This window comes from Bos javanicus, chromosome 2 (assembly GCF_032452875.1).
Source record: "Bos javanicus breed banteng chromosome 2, ARS-OSU_banteng_1.0, whole genome shotgun sequence".
NCBI classification, from domain to species: domain Eukaryota; kingdom Metazoa; phylum Chordata; class Mammalia; order Artiodactyla; family Bovidae; genus Bos; species Bos javanicus.
The window spans coordinates 25844346-25862436 of NC_083869.1; the positions used below are offsets into that span (position 1 = coordinate 25844346).

General features: G+C 37.6%; 1 protein-coding gene across 1 annotated transcript in view; it reads right to left on the reverse strand.

Annotated features, from left to right (window-relative positions):
* Positions 1 to 10133: 10133 nt before the first annotated feature.
* The window catches only part of MYO3B (myosin IIIB), a 372181-nt gene continuing 364223 nt past the window's right edge, over positions 10134 to 18091 (reverse strand). Inside the window, exons 27-29 of the mRNA XM_061435661.1 lie at positions 13809 to 13915; positions 13388 to 13434; positions 10134 to 12589 (exon numbers count right to left, since the gene is read on the reverse strand). Of these exons, the coding sequence (XP_061291645.1) occupies positions 12451 to 12589; positions 13388 to 13434; positions 13809 to 13915 (293 nt within the window). The 3' untranslated portion in view covers positions 10134 to 12450. The remainder of the gene's footprint in view (positions 12590 to 13387; positions 13435 to 13808; positions 13916 to 18091) is intronic.

Consider the following 18091-nt stretch of genomic DNA (forward strand, 5'->3'; position numbering starts at 1 on the left):
AGAACAGTCAGGAGGTTCCTTATAAAACTAAAAACATAGCTACTATATGACCCTGCAGTCCCACTCCTGGGCATATATCCAGAGAAAAACATGATCTGAAAGGATATATGCACCCCAGTATTCATTGCAGCACTATTTACAATAGCCAAGACATGGAAGCAACCTAAATGTCCACCGACAGAGGAATGGATAAGGAAAATGTGGCACATATATACAATGGAATATTTCTGCTAAGTGACTTCAGTCGTGTCTGACTCTATGCGACCCCATAGACGGCAGCCCATCAGGCTCTGCCATCCCTGGGATTCTCCAGGCAAGAACACTGGAGTGGGTTGCCATTTCCTTCTCCAATGCATGAAAGTGAAAAGTGAAAGGGAAGTTGCTCAGTCGTGTCCGACTCTTAGCGACCCCATGGACTGCAGCCTACCAGGCTTCTCCGTCCATGGGGTTTTCCAGGCAAGAGTACTGGAGTGGGGTGCCATTGCCTTCTTCGAATGGAATATTACTCAGCCATTGAAAATAATGAAATAATGCTATTTGCAGCAACATGGATGGACGTAGAGAGTGTCATACTGAGTGAAGTAAGTCAGACAGGGAAGGAAAAATATGATATGACATCACTTATATGGAATCTAAAAAGAAATGATACAAGTGAACTTACTTACAAAACAGAAAGAGACTCCCAGACTTAGAAAACCAACTTATTGTTGCTGGGGGAAAGGAATAGTTAGGGAGTCTGGAAACGTCATGTACATATTGCTATATTAAAAATGGATAACCAACAAGGACGTATTGTATAGCACATGAAACTCTACTCAATGTTATGTGCCAGGCTGGATGGAAGGGAGTTTTGGGGGGAAATGGATACATTTATATGCACGGCTGAGTCCCTTTGCTGTTCACCTGAAACTACCACAACATTGTCAATCAGCTATACCTCAATACAAAATAAAACATTTAAAGTCTGAAAAAAAAGCTTCTACTTCACACAAATTTGACTTAGGATGAAGACTATCATAATTCAATAATAGCTACATAGAAAAGGGGTCCCATATGTAAATAAAAAAGAAATCCCCCAAAATTTATTTTAGGAAATTGTCTCTGAACTTTGAAAAAGATTTTATATATATATATATATATATATATATATATATATATACACACATATATATATATATACACACACACATATATATACATACACACATATGTGTATGTATATATATATGATATAATAATCTCTTCCTCTTGAAGGTTATGTTACTTGTTATCAGGGAACTGGCATTAAATAACTTATGAAATCCCACAAAGCAACATTAACAGTATGAAAAACCAACACTCACAGCCCTGAACAAACCACTTTTCAATGACTGCTTTGATGTCTAGGGCAGTCTAGTTATTACAATGATTTTTCACTTTTGAACCTCACCTATTTCATTAATAAAAAACTAAATCTCTCCCATTTTCACTCTAAATCTCAATTCTACTCCTTCTCTGCAGTCTCTGATTGCTTCCATCCTAAAAATCTGGATAATCCTACAATCTTCTTGAATTAACTTTCTATCCTTTTCCTTCTTTTTCCTACTAAGCTTCTGGAGAAGTGGTCAGCTGCCACAGGAAACTAAAGTGACTGTCCCAGACATCCAGTTAATAAATTACAGAGCAGTTCCAGACCTTAACCTGTTTCTTCTGCATGGGGTCATCTTTAATTTATCCCTCCCTATCCCTTCCTTCCCTATCCCCTACCACTCAACACATAAATGACGTTTTTGCAGGAGGTATTGGTTTCATACCCTTTCTGCTCTCCTTCCATACTCTCACTCAGGTGCGTGCTCGTGTGCTAAGTCGCTTCAGTTGTGTCTGACTCTGTGCAACCCTATAGACTGTAGCTCTCCAGGCTCCTCTGTCCGTGGGATTCTCCAGGCAAGAATACTAGAGTGGGGTGCTATGCCCTTCTCCAAGGGATCTTCCAGATCCAGGGATCCAATACATGTTTCTTACATCTCCTGCATTGACAGGCGGGTTCTTTACCACTGACACCGCCTAGGCCTTTGCTGCCTTTTGCTGAACTAACACGTAAGACTTCCAGCTGATCTTGCTGCTCACTTCTCCCCTTTACACTACTGCCAACAAGCCTTTGCCAAATCCCAGCTCTGTTTATGGCATTTCTCTGAACAAAGTCTCCAGTGGTTTCTTTTTGCCAGTAGAGTACAGACTCCCTAGCACAACATTCAAAGTTCTCTATAATCAATGTCTCTAGTTTTACCTATTATATATGTTCTATGCACTAATCAAACCAGAAAAGAACCTGAATTTTCCTGCTGCTTCACTATTCAAGATTCAGGATGAATACTGATACCTTCATGAAACATTCCTTTAGGTTCTGTCCTCTAATATTACTACTCTGCCATTTCCTAATAAATATTTATCCATGTGTCACATTTTCCTTTCTATATTGTAAGCTCCTAGATCAGCTCAATAATAGTGTCTTGAAACAGTAATATCTGGAGGTTAGTCATGAGGTATAGAACAATCATTTATTTTTAATAATAGTTCAAATTTATTGAACTGTACACTTTAAAAGGGTGAATTATATGGTATGTGAAACTTATCTCAATAAAGCTGTCATAAAAATGGAAGTTCAAATACTAATATTTGTAAATAATTTAAAATCATTTACATAATTTTAAGCAGAGCACTGGGTTTCCCTATTGCTCAGATAGTAAAGAATCTGCCTGCAATGCAGGAGACCTGGATTCAATCCCTGGGTCAGGAAGATCCCCTGGAGAAGGGAATGGCAACCCAGTCCAGTATTCCAGCCTGGAGAATTCCATGGACAGAGGAGCCTGGTGGGCTATGGTCCATGGGGTTGCAAAGTGTCAGACACTCTTGAGTGACTAACACTTAAGTAGGAAAAGTTACAACAAAGCAAATAAAGCATTCACACATTTGTTCTATTTCTTGAGATCTCATTTGAAGTGAAGTGAAGTGAAGTGAAAGTCTCTCAGTCGTGTCCAACTGTCTTCAACCCCATGGACTCATCCACGGAATTCTCCAGGCCAGAATACTGGAGTGGGTAGCCTTTTCCTTCTCCAGGGGATCTTCCCAACCCAGGGATCGAACCCAGGTCTCCTGCATTGCAGGTGGATTCTTTACCAGCTGAGCCACAAGGGAAGCCCGAGATCTCATTTAAATGGCAGTAAAGAAGAACTGAAAAGAATAAATGCAAATTTGTCATGGGAATAAACTCAAAGACGGAATTGTCAAGGGAAATGATTTTAACATATTTCTGGAAGATGAAAAGTGGAAAAAGAAAGTATCTGCTTCCAGTCATTAAGAAATAGGTAATTCAAACTGCCTTTCTTTGAGGTCAAATAGTAAATTAAGAAAAAAAATTTAAAAATACCTAACTAAAGGCACTGGAAAGCTAGCAAGAGAGTAAAGAAATACTGAACCAAGGTCTAGGAGAAGACAGCAATTCTAAGAGGATAGCTCAGCACTGGGGGTAACTTTTTTTCTGGGAGACATTTGCCAATTCCAGAACAGACAACTAAGAAGAAGAAGCTGTTAGGTTGAGCAGTGTGGGGCCAATGGGACAAAAGTTGGACTCTTAAACATCTAACCTCCAACACATGCACACATACTCTGACTTGGATTGCAAAGAACTCCCCTCTAGCAGATAGGGAACCAGATGCAGCTGCTCTCACAGGGACTGCAGGTCCATTTCCAACTGTCCCAGACTCTGAAGTTGGATTAAAGTTGTCCTGATTTATTCATGCCCCAGCAAATATTACTGCCTTATGGAGGAAGAGAATACTATTCTGAGCCTCCAATTACCTTTACAAACAACTTTGTACATATAATTTCCATCATGAAATAAATAATAACTAAGACAGGAAGAAAATATGAATGAGAACCATATCTAGTAAAACTGTTGGAAACCAAAGAGAGGGAAAACCATAAAAGCAGCCATGGAAAAAGACAGATTACCTTCAAAAGAACAATTTGGCTAAAGCTGAGCTTTCAACAGATACAATGAGAACCAGAAGATAAAGTGTTGTCTTTAAAGTTCTAAGAGAGAAAAAAAAAATAAAGTTCTAAGAGAAAATAACTACCAATATAGCATTATACACTAATCAAAAATATCCTTCAAGAACTAAGGTCAAATAACGATATTTTCAGTTGAACAAAACCTTATAGCAGCAGACTCACACTAAAGGAAACTCTAGGCAGAAGGAATCAGATTCTAGAACAGAAGGTCAGAGATGTGGGAAAAAATGAACAGACATGAAAACAATAATAATGTCTTGTGGGATATAAAATACGTGTTAAATTAAGATACCTCATAACAGTGGGAATATAGTCAAGGAATATGATCAAAAGATAGATACTGTGAATAGTGTTTTAAGGTCCTTGGATTCTTGCATTATCTAAGAAGAGGGTATAAGTAGCATAAGTAATATTAGATTTTGATAAGTCAAGGGTACACACTGTAATTTCTTGGGTAACTATAAGAGTGTGTGTGTATATGCCTAATAACATAGCCTCAGAATGTAAAAAGAAAAAAATTGACAAAAATAAAAAGGAATAGGCAAATTCACAATCACAGAGGGAGATTGTAACATATTTCTCTTAACAACTAACAACTAACAGAAGCAGTCAAAAAATCAGTAAGAGTGGGAAGATGACAACTGTCAAACTTGAATTGCTGCTGCTGCTGCTGCCAAGTCACTTCAGTCATGTCCGACTCTGTGACCCCATAGACGGCAGCCACCAGGCTCCCCCATCCCTGGGATTCTCCAGGCAAGAACACTGGAGTGGGTTGCCATTTTCTTCTCCAATGCAGGAAAGTGAAAAGTGAAAGTGAAGTCGCTCAGTCGTGTCCGACTCTTAGGGACCCCATGGACTACAGCCCACCAGACTCCTCCTTCCATGGGATTTTCCAGGCAAGAGTACTGGAGTGGGGTGCCATTGCCTTCTCCGAAATTTGAACTACTGTGTATAAATTAAAGGCTGTAGAACACACCTAATTTTAAAGTATATATGGACTATTTATAAAAGTTTTATTCCAAAAATCATATGCTAAGCCATGGGCAGGAGGAGAAGGGGATGACAGAGGATGATGGTTGGATGGCATCACCGACTCAATGGACATGGGTTTGGGTAGACTCTGGGAGTTGGTGATAGATAGGGAGGCCTGGCGTGCTGTGGTTCGTGGGGTTACAAAGAGTTGGACATGACTGAGTGACTGAACTGAAAGTCTCAACAAATCATAGTAAATTAATTCTTTGGCCATAACACAATTAAGCTAGGTTCAAAAACAAAAAGAAGAGAAAATGCCTGTATGTTTAGAAATTAATAAATAAAATTCCAAAAATCTTATTTAAAAAAGATTATAAAAGGAATGAAAATGTTTTGAGCCCAACAGAAAAAAATGGGCTTCCTTGGTAGTTCAGCTGGTAAAGAATCTGCCTGCAATGCAGGAGACCCCGGTTCAATTCCTGGGACGGTAAAGAATCCAGTGCAATGTGGGAGACCTGGGTTTGATTCCTGGGTTGAATCCCTGGGTTGGGAAGATCCCAGAAGGGAATGGCTATCCACTCCAGTATTCTTGTCTGGACAATTCCATGGAAAGAGGAGCCTGGGAGGCTATAGTCCATGAGGTCGTAAAGAGCTGGACATGACAGAACAACTTTCACTTTCAATAATAAAAAATACTTGTATGTTGCTGCTAATTTTATACTTAGAGGGAAGTGATAGCTTAAATGAATATATTAGAAAGGAAGTCATAAAATTCTAAAAAGTTAGGAAAAATAACAGCAAATTATATCAAAGAAAAGATATAATAACTATAGCAGGAAAAGTTTGTAAAATAGAAATCAAATAGATACTAAAAAGGATGAACAAAATCAAAAGTTGTGTTCCTTAAAAGACTAATAAAATTGACAAACCTGAAAAGACTAGTCAAGGAAAAAGAGAGGGAACACAAGTTATCACAAATGAAAAAGTCGACCTTTACTGTAGATTCTACAATATAAAAAATATCTTAAGATAGTTTTTGAACAATTCTAAACAAATCTGAAAAATGTAGAAGAAATGGACAAATTCCTTGAAAAAGGAAACCTACCAAAACTGACAGAGAAAGAAATAGAAAATATGAATAGTCATTTAATAAAGAAATTTATTCCATAATTAATATTTTCCCTTATAAAAAATTGTAGGCACAAACAGCTCCCTTAGTAAATTAAAAAAAATTTTAAGAAGGGATTATTGTCATGCTTATACCAACTATTCCAAAGAAAGACAGATTGGATATTATGAGAATTAAAATTTTACATGCCAATTTTATCATGAGCAGAGCTATAAAAATTTTTTTAAAAAATGAACAAATCAAATGTAGCAATACGTAAAAGGATAATACAACCTGATAGAGTTGTATATAAGAATGCAGATTTATTCACATTAGAAAATCAGCATAACTCACTATTTATCAAAATAGAGGAGAAAATTCATAGGTAATTTAAATACACACAAAAACCAAGTATTTGATAAAATCAAACATCTCCTTATAAAGAAAAAACTCTCCTACATATAGAAGAGATAGCAATCATTTGGTAAAATACTGAAAGTTTTCCCTTTGAGATTGGGGAAAAAATAAGAGTCTTACTGTTAACCCTCCTAATTACTATTGTATTGGAAATCTTAGCCAGGTCAGTATGGCAGATTGATTATAAACATGATTCCATTTTCTGTCTCTCCATGTACCTATGCCTTTTGTGACATATCTGACTTTGAAGCATATCTCCCATCAAGAGATAGATTCTATTTATCCACCTCAAATCTGGGCTAGCCTTGTATTTTGCTTTGGTTTAAAGAATGTGGTGGAATTGACAATGTGCCAGTCCTTAAGAGGCATCTCTCTCTTTTGGAGACAGACACTGCCACTGGGGATAACAGCAAACTGAAGGATGAGACCACAGTGAATAGAACTAAGTTAGCCCACCTGTCCCTGCTGTGGCTCTAGATATGTAAGGAACCCAGCCAACATCAGTAAAGCTGCTTAGCTGACCTGCAGCTAATTTCAGATGCACAAGTGGGCCCTGGCAAGAACAGCTCAAATAACAGAAACATTCAGCTAACCCATAGACTTGTGAGAAATATGTGGTTGATTTGGGGGTTTACGGTGCAGCAATAACTAATTGAAACAGGCAGTGAGTCAAGAAAAAACAAAGTATAAATATTGAAAAGGAAGAAAAAGTCTATAATTATTTGCAGAGGGTCTAACTGTATATGCAGAAAATCCAAAAATATCCATAGACTTGTGAGAAATATATGGTTGATTTGGGTGGTTTACAGTGCAGCAATAACTAATTGAAACAGGCAGTGAGTCAAGAAAAAACAAAGTACAAATATTGAAAAGGAAGAAAAAATCTATAGTATTTGCAGAGTGTCTAACTTTATATGTAGAAAATCCAAAAATATCTACAGATACATTATTGGAATTAATGAGTAAATTTGGCCATGTTGATAGATCTCAAGTGCAAAATATCAATTGCATTTCCATATAAGGACAATGTCTTAGTCTGTTCAGTCTGCTATGGCAGAATACCATAGACTGGGTAGCTTAAACAACAGAAATTTCTCTCTCACAGTTCTGGAGGCTAGGAAGTCCAAGATTAGGGTGCTGACAGATTTGGTGTCTGGTGAGAGCCTGCTTCCTGATTCATAGGCAGCTACCTTTTCACTGTATCCTTACATGCAGAAGAGGCAAGCAAGCTCTCTGGGATATGTTTTATAAGGGCATTAATTCCATTTATGAGGGCTCTGTTCTCATGAAAGTGAAAGTGAAGGTCGCTCAGCCATGTCCAACTCTTTGACCCCATGGACTATACAGTCCAGGGAATTCTCCAGGCCAGAATACTATCCAGGAGTGGATAGCCTATCCCTTCTCCAGAGGATTTTCCTGACCCAGGAATCAAACTGGGGTCTCCTGCTTTGCAGGCGGATTCTTTACCAGCTGAGCTACCAGGGAAGCCTGACCTAATCACTTCTTAAAGGTCATGCCATCAAATAAATTGGGGATTAAGGTTTCAGCATACAAATTTTGTGGGGACATAAACATTTAGTCCATAGCAATCAACTAATAGAAATTTTTAAATAAAAATTACATATGGTACAAATTACATATGGTACATAGGAATACAACTGACAAAATATGTATAAGATTTCTCACATAAAACTCTAAACCATTATTGAGAGAAGAAATAAATAAGTAGAAGGATATATCATGTTCATGGATTGAAAAATCCAATATTGTATACATGATAATTCCTTCTAAACTGACTTATAGACTCAAGATAATTCCAAAGAAATCCCAACAGGTTTTATTTCCTCTAGAAGTTGACTAATTCTACAATATACAAAGGGACCAAACTAATCACAGGTGTTTTGGAGAAGAAAAACAATGTTGGAAGATTTGCTCTGCTATATACTAAGACCTATTATCAAAGTATGGCATTTAAGGTAAGGATAACAGATAGATCAATGGAACAGAATAGAGTATCTAGAAACAGGCTCATGAACACTTGGTTTATGTAAATAGTAGTAATTTAGAACAGCAGGAAAAGGATAGCCTTTTCCTTAAATGGGGCTGAGACAACTATCTATTACAGAAAACCTGAAAATTGACCCTTACTTTCCACCATCCACAAAGTCAATTCTGTGTGGGTTGAAGATCTAAATGTGAGAGGCAAAGCAATTAATGCTTCCTGAAGATACTAAAGATATCTTTATGACCTTGTTAAATAAAAGATTCTTAACAGGCTATAAAAGAGCACTAATCAAAAAGGAAAAGATTGATATGTTGTACTATGTTAAAGTGACAAACCTTTTTTCAATCAAAAGGCTTTTTAAGAAGAAGAAAGGGCAAGCCACCTAGTTGAGGAATTATTTGCAACACATATAACTAACAATGTGTAATACATTCTTCAAATTAAAGGAAAAATAGTCAATGAATAAAAAACAGACACGTAGCAAAAGGAGATATCTAAAGTGGCCATTAAACACATATAAATATTCTCCATATCATTATTAGTCAGCAATGTGTGAGCTATAATCACAGTAAGACCCTACTATATACTTGTCAGAGTGCTCATATGAAGAAGACTGATCACAGCAAGAGCTGGTGAGAATGCAGAACAATGGGAGTTTTCTTATACTACCAGCATGGCTAAATTGGTACATCACTTAGGAAAAAAGTTAGGCATCATCTCCTGAAGTGAGGGTATGTGTACCTTAGGATCCTGTAATTCTAATCCTAGGTATATAGCCAATAGAAAGGCATGCAAATATAAATAAGAGACATATACAATAATGTTGTGGTAGCAATTTGCAAAACAGACCCAGATTGGAAACAATTCATATTTGTCTATCAAAAGTAGAATGGCTAAATAAATTATGGCATAATTATATCCTGGAATACTATACAGTCATGAAAACGAATGAACTACATTTACATCCCATAACACAGATGAACTTCACAAATATAACATTGAATAAAAAGAACAAGGCCCTCTCAAATTACATACTACATGATTCCATTTATATACAGTTTCTCAAATCTATCTATAAAAGATAAAACCTAACTGTAGTGTTTAGGGATACATGTAAATGGTAAAACTATGATGAAGATCAAGAAGTATTTACCATAATGTCATGAGAGTGCTTCTCTTTGGGGAGGTAGGTGGGGGTGGTAGTGATTGGGAAGGAGGCTTCTAGGGTGCTGACAGTGTTCTGTTCCTGACTGTAGGAGTGGTTACATAGATACTCGCTTTCTGATGACTTATTGAGCTAAGCCTTCTGATTTGTGCCTATTTCTGTATATGTACTATATTTAAAAATTAAGTTTAGAAAGGAGATGGAGGCATATCTGCAGATGAACCAAAATGGAGGAAGAAACAGTAGCTCAGAACATGAACACCAATGGTTTCCATGAAGTTTTAAAACTACTGTTCTACTATTCTTGGAATTATTTCTATTTTGCCCAAGGATCATTATTCTATCTGTTTTGATATTATCCTTCAGTCCTCTGGTTTTCTTCATGCCAGGCATTCTCACAGAGCTACTATCTGAAGTCAATGGCACAAAAAATAGGTATTTAATTATATAATTTAAAGTTTAAAAGGTAATCAACAACAATTTAAACACAAAATTGTAAGCACTGGAAGAAGAGAGGGGTGAAGAAATTGACATAAATGCACATCTTTCATAGAGGGGAGAGTAGATATTGTCTAAAATGACAAATCAACATCAAAGCAAATTATTCAGAGACATGATGGAAACCATTAAAAGAATTAGAAATAATTTTTAAAAACGACTGCTTCTGGGAGAGGGACTAAGTTTGGGGCATCGAGAAGAAGAATGCTCTGGACTGTTTGACTTTTGCTTTGGTTTTGCTATATGCACATTACCTTCATAAATCTAGTAAGACATCTATGAGATTCCAGTTTGCATCATTCTCATCTAAAGATTTAAGAATGCTCTTTGAGTTTGTGGCATTATAACTAGTCAAAGAGTAACATCTGTAGTCTGTCTTCTCTATGCAGTGACTGATAATGAGCAGCATTTCTAAAGTACTGTCAGGAGCTATGATATTACCGAAGCAGTTATTCTGTGTGACCAGATATTTTAGAGCTTCTGAATTATGATTTTATAATTACTTCTATTTCCTTTTAAACTTTATTTATGGATATATTTTAATTAGAAACAAGCCTGTGTATACAATTGTACACAGACAAGTGGGAGATTACGATCATTTATATTCAACAGTTTGAACAGCTAACATTATCAAATCAAAAGTAGATGAATCAATGATGAAAGTGAAATTGCCAAAACTACTCATATTAATAATAATGTTAAAATCTATATATTCTATATACTATATTTTAAACAATAAAATAAAATGCATTTGTGTTTCTGCTCTATTTGCATACCTTATGAACATACATTTAGGGTGAAGATCTGGAAAAAAGATCAAGACTCATTTTTTAAACAGTAAAGTTTAACTATTGAATAATTGGCTCTATTTCTTTTTCTTGTAACATTACAATTTCTGAGATCTTTAAATACCTCATTTCATCATTTGTGTTTGTAAAATGCTTATTAGAACTCTCCCCTTTAAAACTTTGGTAACAATTATTTTTTCTATTTCCTCAAGTATATTTTTGTCAAAATTTAGGTACTCCCATGTGTACTATCTGCCAAATATGTTTAAAGTAGAAAGAATATAAAGAACATCTTTTCTAGAGAAAGGGTCTTATTGGATTTTCATATCACACAGCAGTCTCACATATTGTTTTGCACAGAGTAGTTACTCAAAAGAGTTTGTTGCATTGGATCACACTGAGTCATATATGGTATAATATGATTAAATAGGACTAGTCCAAGCTTCAGTGAAAAATCAGAGCTTATGGTATAAGAAAAGTGATCAATCCTGTATCACATATAATTGAAAGTAACTTCAGATATGTTTGTGTAACTAAGTCTCTCCACTCACTCAAGGTGGGCATGTCCTCCCTGTGCTGGGCACTGTGCTAGACTCTGTGGCCACAAAGATGGACGAGACAAGATACTTCCTCTGCAGCTACTCATGGCCCCATGGAAACAGTCAACCAGGGAATGGACAGCTACAAAATGATGTGACACGAATTCTGATGAGTCCAAATTTTCTTTCCAGTTCATTCCTTTCTTTTTACCGTCAAGGTGATGAAGGTGTCTTAGTAAGGTGGAATAAAGAAGCAAAGCTTTATCAGAATAACAACTAGCAGCAGAGGGGTTCATTTGCCTTAAAGGAAGAACCTGAAAGGTTCAGGCTTCTTCCCCTAAGCATGAAACATTATCCTGGCCTCAGAGACCTTGACTGTATCCTTCTGGGATGGGGGCACTCAGCAATGGAGCCCCAACACGGTGGTGAGGCGGGAAGGACAGAAAAGACCAGCAAAAGGAAAGAGGATGCAGTGCAGAGGTGAGGAGGAAAGGGACTCCTGGCTTTTCACAGGGGCAGATTCTGCATGGAACGATGTGGTAGGAAAAATAAAGAAATATCATGAGTGTCCTCAGGTGAGACTGTTACTCTCGTAGATGTTGGGGCATGAATTATGGGTATTGCTGTAGTGGAGGTGTGCTCATGTCCTACAGGGACTCAAGAGATAAGAAAAGGAGGGGTTGCCCAGCTCAGGCTACAGAGCAGATGTTACAGGGGGAGGGGAGAAGGTGATGGAGGTAGGAGAAAATGGTTTGGAATCTGAAAATTGTTCAGTAAGGCTCCAGCACAGACCACATCAAGATCAACCAAAGAAGTTGGTCCCATTGCACCTTTCTTATTAAATGACAGTCAGTGAATTACCATGATTGTTCTTACCCTCAACAGACTTGGGAGGCAGAAAGTATAGCTCAGTGCTGAGCAAAAGATGCCCCTTTTGAAGATGAAGAAAAAAAGAAAGGGTGGACTGAGTTGTCTTCCTCAGGGATAGAGTCCACAGGCGACAGAGATTTGTAATATTCATCTTCTCCATCAAGCACTTTGATTTGGCTGCAACAAAGGAAAGAGTTTCAGCAGAAAAAGAAAACAAGTGCAGCAGTCATCAATGGGGCAGCTAAAATTGTGTGAGTACCTGGAACAGGGCTGGGCCCTCACACTGGGTGGTGGGGCAGAGCTTAGTGTAGCTCAGGGCCTCCCAGCATGGAAACTGGGGTCTGATTCACAAAGCCTTTCACATCTGGGTCACACACTAATAACGGGTCCGATTTAGTGGTGTCTGGAAGTTGTGATCATATTGCAGTTTGATTTTTGTGAATTAACTTGTCTGGCTCCCTCTAGATGAGAAAGTTCCCCTCCTGACCATCTTTAGCTCTCAAACTACTACCAATTACCTATCTCATTGCTATTCTCAATAGAGACGCTAACAGTCACATCAGCCACAAACTCTGTAGTGGCTAATCATTGGGAGAAAATTTGCTCTGTGTACCTTTAAGGCTCAGGAGTAGAGGCATGTGGAGGAAGGAGTATTTGCACAACTGGGGTGCTCTGATTGTGAGAGAGTTTTATATAGCCCAATACATGTCTTGAATTATAAAGACAGTATAATTCCCTGGGATAATTATGAGAAATAACATTTACCTTTTGGTGGCAATTTCAGTCTTTTCAGACAGAATAGATTCAAGTTTTGTATACTTGCTACTGTGAAAAGTAGTTTCCAATGTCAATAATTGTGATGATATCCCCACTGTATATTTTTAGAAGCCTCTCTAGAAAGTTTTGCATTTTCTGAATATCACAAAGGACCCCGTCTGTTTACAGTTGCTTAGAACTAAGAAGACAGATATTTACCCAAGTTTTCTTGGCTTCCTCTTGCTCCCTTGATATTCTAGAGTTCCCTGTGGAGAGGGCCAAGAACACACAGTCAAAGCAAAGCAGCAAGTCGTTAATTTTTAATTCAAAGTGATTTTGTGTTGAATGCAAGCAGATGCTGATAATATCAGAAGTCACAGCATAATTTTTTTGATCAAAGGGCTCAAGTGAGCCTGATGAAGCATGCATCTTGCTCGTCTTTGATAAACCACATCAATTATTCACCGTGAAGGCAGACATCCTGACATGAAAGCAACAGATAAAGAGCCTAAGCACATGTTCAAGACGAGAGTATAAGAGAGTGGGGGTGGGGCTGGAGGGGCTGGAACAGGTATTAATAACAGAATTATTAACTGGAAACAAAGCCAGTGAAACCGCTTTATGGCCACTTTGAACTCACATTTAACTGGTTATAGTACATGGTGTCCTCAGGGCTACTCAACATTTTGGGCTCCTGACATCTTCGGCGAGGTGTTCGCTGCTTCTGTGCAAGACCATTTTCTGAATCTGCAACAGGATAGCAGAACTTTTCTGTCAACTATCTGAGGTATTGGGAAAATTAAGTGTAAAATTGCTCATCACATAAATGCATTTAGCAGAAACCCTGTCCTATTTTAACAGGCAAGTTAGAGCTTTGCTAATATCAGGAGAAATACGCCACACACACACACACACACACACACGGACTGCTAAGTGTAAACAAGGGCAGCTATCAGGGACTTTGCCTTCATCTTTCTTATCTGAGTCAGCAGTCAACAGTGACAGAAGGCAAATTGGTTTGTCCATGCTGGTGAAGTAGAGGTTGGTGGTCAGCCTTTGTAGAGTAGAGAATGCCCTCTTGGTGAGATAGTTAAGGCAATGAAGGCAATCTGGGGCAGTTTGTACCACGTCCTACAGTGAGAGTTCAAAGACATCTGGAGAACACACATTGCTGGGTAGATGAGAAACAAACCTTTTGGTGGGATACATTTTGGAGGCAAAGTGGCTTCAGCTAGTATTTTCTGAAATGCTTTGAACAATGCCACTGATCCATGCAGTCCCTGGAGGTAGTGTAAAGGAGAAGGGGAAAGGCTGATTGCTTGATTTCACAGAGCAGCCTCTCTGTCTTAGTCCTGATTTCAGAACCCTGGACCAAGGGTGCACTGGAGATTAAGAAGCCACGTGTACAACGAAGTCATGACTTATTTCTCTTCCAAGCAGGTGCTTTCTGTGAAACCTGCTATCCTTTTGTACTATATCTGAATCAGAATTCAGCAGTTCTAACTTCTTGCCAACACACACACAGACACAAACACACACACACACACACACACACACACACACACAGCTGCCATAAAATACTGCTCATGAGTGTCATGGTCTGGAGAAGAGATATCACTTTCCTCAACCAAGGATATGTATACCATAAACTAATTATTTATGAGAGTGATTTGCACTTGGAATCACAGTTTGATTTTATTAGAGATTCTTACTCTACAAGGAAATTCTAGGGGAATTTTCTAAGTGAAGAATGACTCAGCAAAGACCATTATGAAGAGCAAATTATCAGTTTCCTAAATATGAAGTTTTGCATTTTTTTTTTAACTGGAACACATCTATGTTTGAACATGACTATTAGAACCACACAGGGCTTTAGGAACTGTCTGTTCTAAATACCCATTTTTTCACAAAAGGAAACTGAGGCCCATAAATGCGGAATGGGTTTAAGTGGCATTCAGTTTAAGTGGCAGAGTAGAGACCCAACCCTAGATCTCCTACCTCCTATTCTAGCAGTTAAAAAACTATATCATGTTGTCTTAATACAAAATTCTTTTAAAAAGTCAAAGGTCTGCATAAAAGTAAGCTCCATGAAAAAATATTAATTAGCACAGCAGAATGATGGTGCTTGCAGAGGATTCCAGTAGCCTGGACAGACATCCCCATCCACTTCTTCAGGAGCTGTGCAGAGAACAGGACTCCAGCCTCTTGTACTAGCAGCAACCTCAGACTATAAGGAATCCAGAACTGAAATGGGTACTTTCTGATAGTTCCAACACACCTACCTCCATATGCTTTGCAAAGTCCATATTTTGTAATATGGTAGAACCTGAGGTTGTGAGGCTTTTACATTATACCTTCAGATTTATAGATTAATGAACAGAAGTGTTTAGAGTTAAGGTTGCTTGTTTTAAGCATGTACTGAAGATCTGACATCTATTCTCTTTTAGACTTTCTACTATTACAGAAATTCCAACCCTAGCACCTCAAAAGACTGATCTTAAATAGTTTTGAGATTCAGCTGAAGTTCAGCCCAGTTCAGTTGTTCTTTATGTAAAGATTACAATTGATCAGAAGCCTTTATTTATATTCTCCACTAGAAATGCTTAATACAAGATGTGGTTCTCAACTTTTGCTCCTGATGAACTTGGTGTACCATGGGTGGGTGTTCTTTTCCTGATCCTTATAAAGAATCAGTTATTGCATTGAATTTTCTCTTTTTAATATTTCCCATAAATTAAAACAAAATATTAATATCTGATACCATACTAGAATCTAGCATAAGTTGGTGTCTGATTTAGCATCAAATTTTAATTTTTATTATTTTAACTTTAATACCTCCATATTTTATGATGTTTTTCAAAACACTGGAACAGGTATTTTGCTATTGGAACAAAATTGAGTATTAGTGATATATGGTCAATCACAAGCAGCCAACTAAATTGAGAAACAAATTCAATTACTGCTGTTACAACAACTGGACAGCAGTGTGCAAAAATATCACTTAAATACAGAGCTTACAAATCATATTCTATATGTGAGGTAGTTTGCTTGATAACGTGGGGAAGACAAAGAGAAATAAGACAAGGTCCTTGCCTTCAGTCTAGTAGAGGACACCGTGCCTTAAGAGGTTAGTGACCTGCCTAAGGCCATAGCTATTGCTGCTGATCACAAATTAGTTCTTTTTAAATTCTATATCTTTTACTTTTCTCAATACAGTTCTTGATTCTCACAGGCCACAATAAATTCCAGATGTTATATAGTTAAACATTTTAAATAGCCCCATGAAAACTGTGGAAGGAAATGAAATAGACTACCTATCTTAACTGTGGAAGAAGATAATAGGGACAAGGATGGGTTCAATTATATTAAAGTAAAATATTCTATATGATGAACATTAACAAAACCTTAAGATGAAAGAAAGTGCAACAGAAAGATTAAAAACAAATTAAAATATAGAGACACGATATTATACATAATGTGGAAAGGCTGAGGAAGGACAAAGATGGTGGTGGTTTAGGCACTCAGTCATGTCTGACGCTTGTGACCCTATAGACTGTAGCTCTCCAGGCTCCTCTGTCCATGGAATTCTCCAGGCAAGAATACTGGAGTGGGTTGCCATTTCTTTCTCCAGGGTATCTTCCTGACCCAGGAGTTGAACCTGGGTTCCTGCATTGCAGGCAGATTCTGTACCAACTGAGCTAACAGATATACTTATACATGTTGAAATACAATTATGAAATGAGATACTGAAAAATATTCAGCCACCTTGACAAAGAGCTTCAGTTAAAACAATTACTACTGACTTTCTATTAGAATAAATTGAAAGGTCAAAAGACAATGTGGCAGTGGCCCTGGATACACAGATGAGTCTATAGGCTTCCCCTCTCCTGAAGTGACTTGACAATAGATAACAAAAGCTAAGCAACTTGTTTCAAGGACCATGTTCCAACAAAGTAAACTGAAAGAGAACAAAAAGACCACTTGTATGAAGATGGATGTAACACTTTCTTCAACAGAAAAAAGCTAGAATCATAATAAATATTTAATAATTGGGGAGAAATTACCGCTGAGATATAAATATGATGTCATGTCATGAAAGCACCAATGAGGATAAAAATGGCTATGATACTGATACATGAAAATTCAAAATTAAGAAAAAGACACAAAACACAAAATAGCATATGGTACACTGATTAAATCTATGTATGTATGCACTTTGAGAAGTTTGTCAAGATTTTTTTCCTTAAAAATTAAAAAAAAAATAATGGGGCATGTAGAACAAAAATTATTGTTTCTTTCAGTATATAAAGAAATTACAAGTGAGAAAGACTAAGTCTGTAAGTGGCAGAGTGGATGCACAAATCCCTGTCTTTTAGCCTTTGAGCCAATCAATTTGCCCATAAGAGATACAAAGCAACAGGATTATCTGGCAATTTCCTAGTTCATTTGACTAGTTTATGTAGATAAACTGGGCAATTTGAGTTTGAAGACATCCATTAGAATAGGAGTTATTTACTTTGGAGACAATGAAGTTCACATTCTGTAAGCAGCCAACTTCTGCCTCACATAAATACTTGTAAGCCAAGCCAAACTTCAGTTTGTAATACTTGGGGTTTTGTTTGTGTGTACATGCTCAGTCATGTCCTATGCTTTGTGGCCCCATGGACTTTAGCCAGCCCGGCTACTCTGTATAGAATTTTCCAGGCAAGAATACTGGAGTGGGTTGCCATGCCCTCCTCCAGGGGACACCTCCCTGACCCAGAGATTGAACCCGTGTCTCTTGCAGCTCCTACACTGGCATGTGGGTTCTTTACCACTAGCACCACCCGGGAAGCCCATACTCTGGGTGCCACCTATCTACTGTGCTTTTTAAAAGTATATTATATCATGAATACCGGTTTGCATTTAACATAGGTCTCTTTC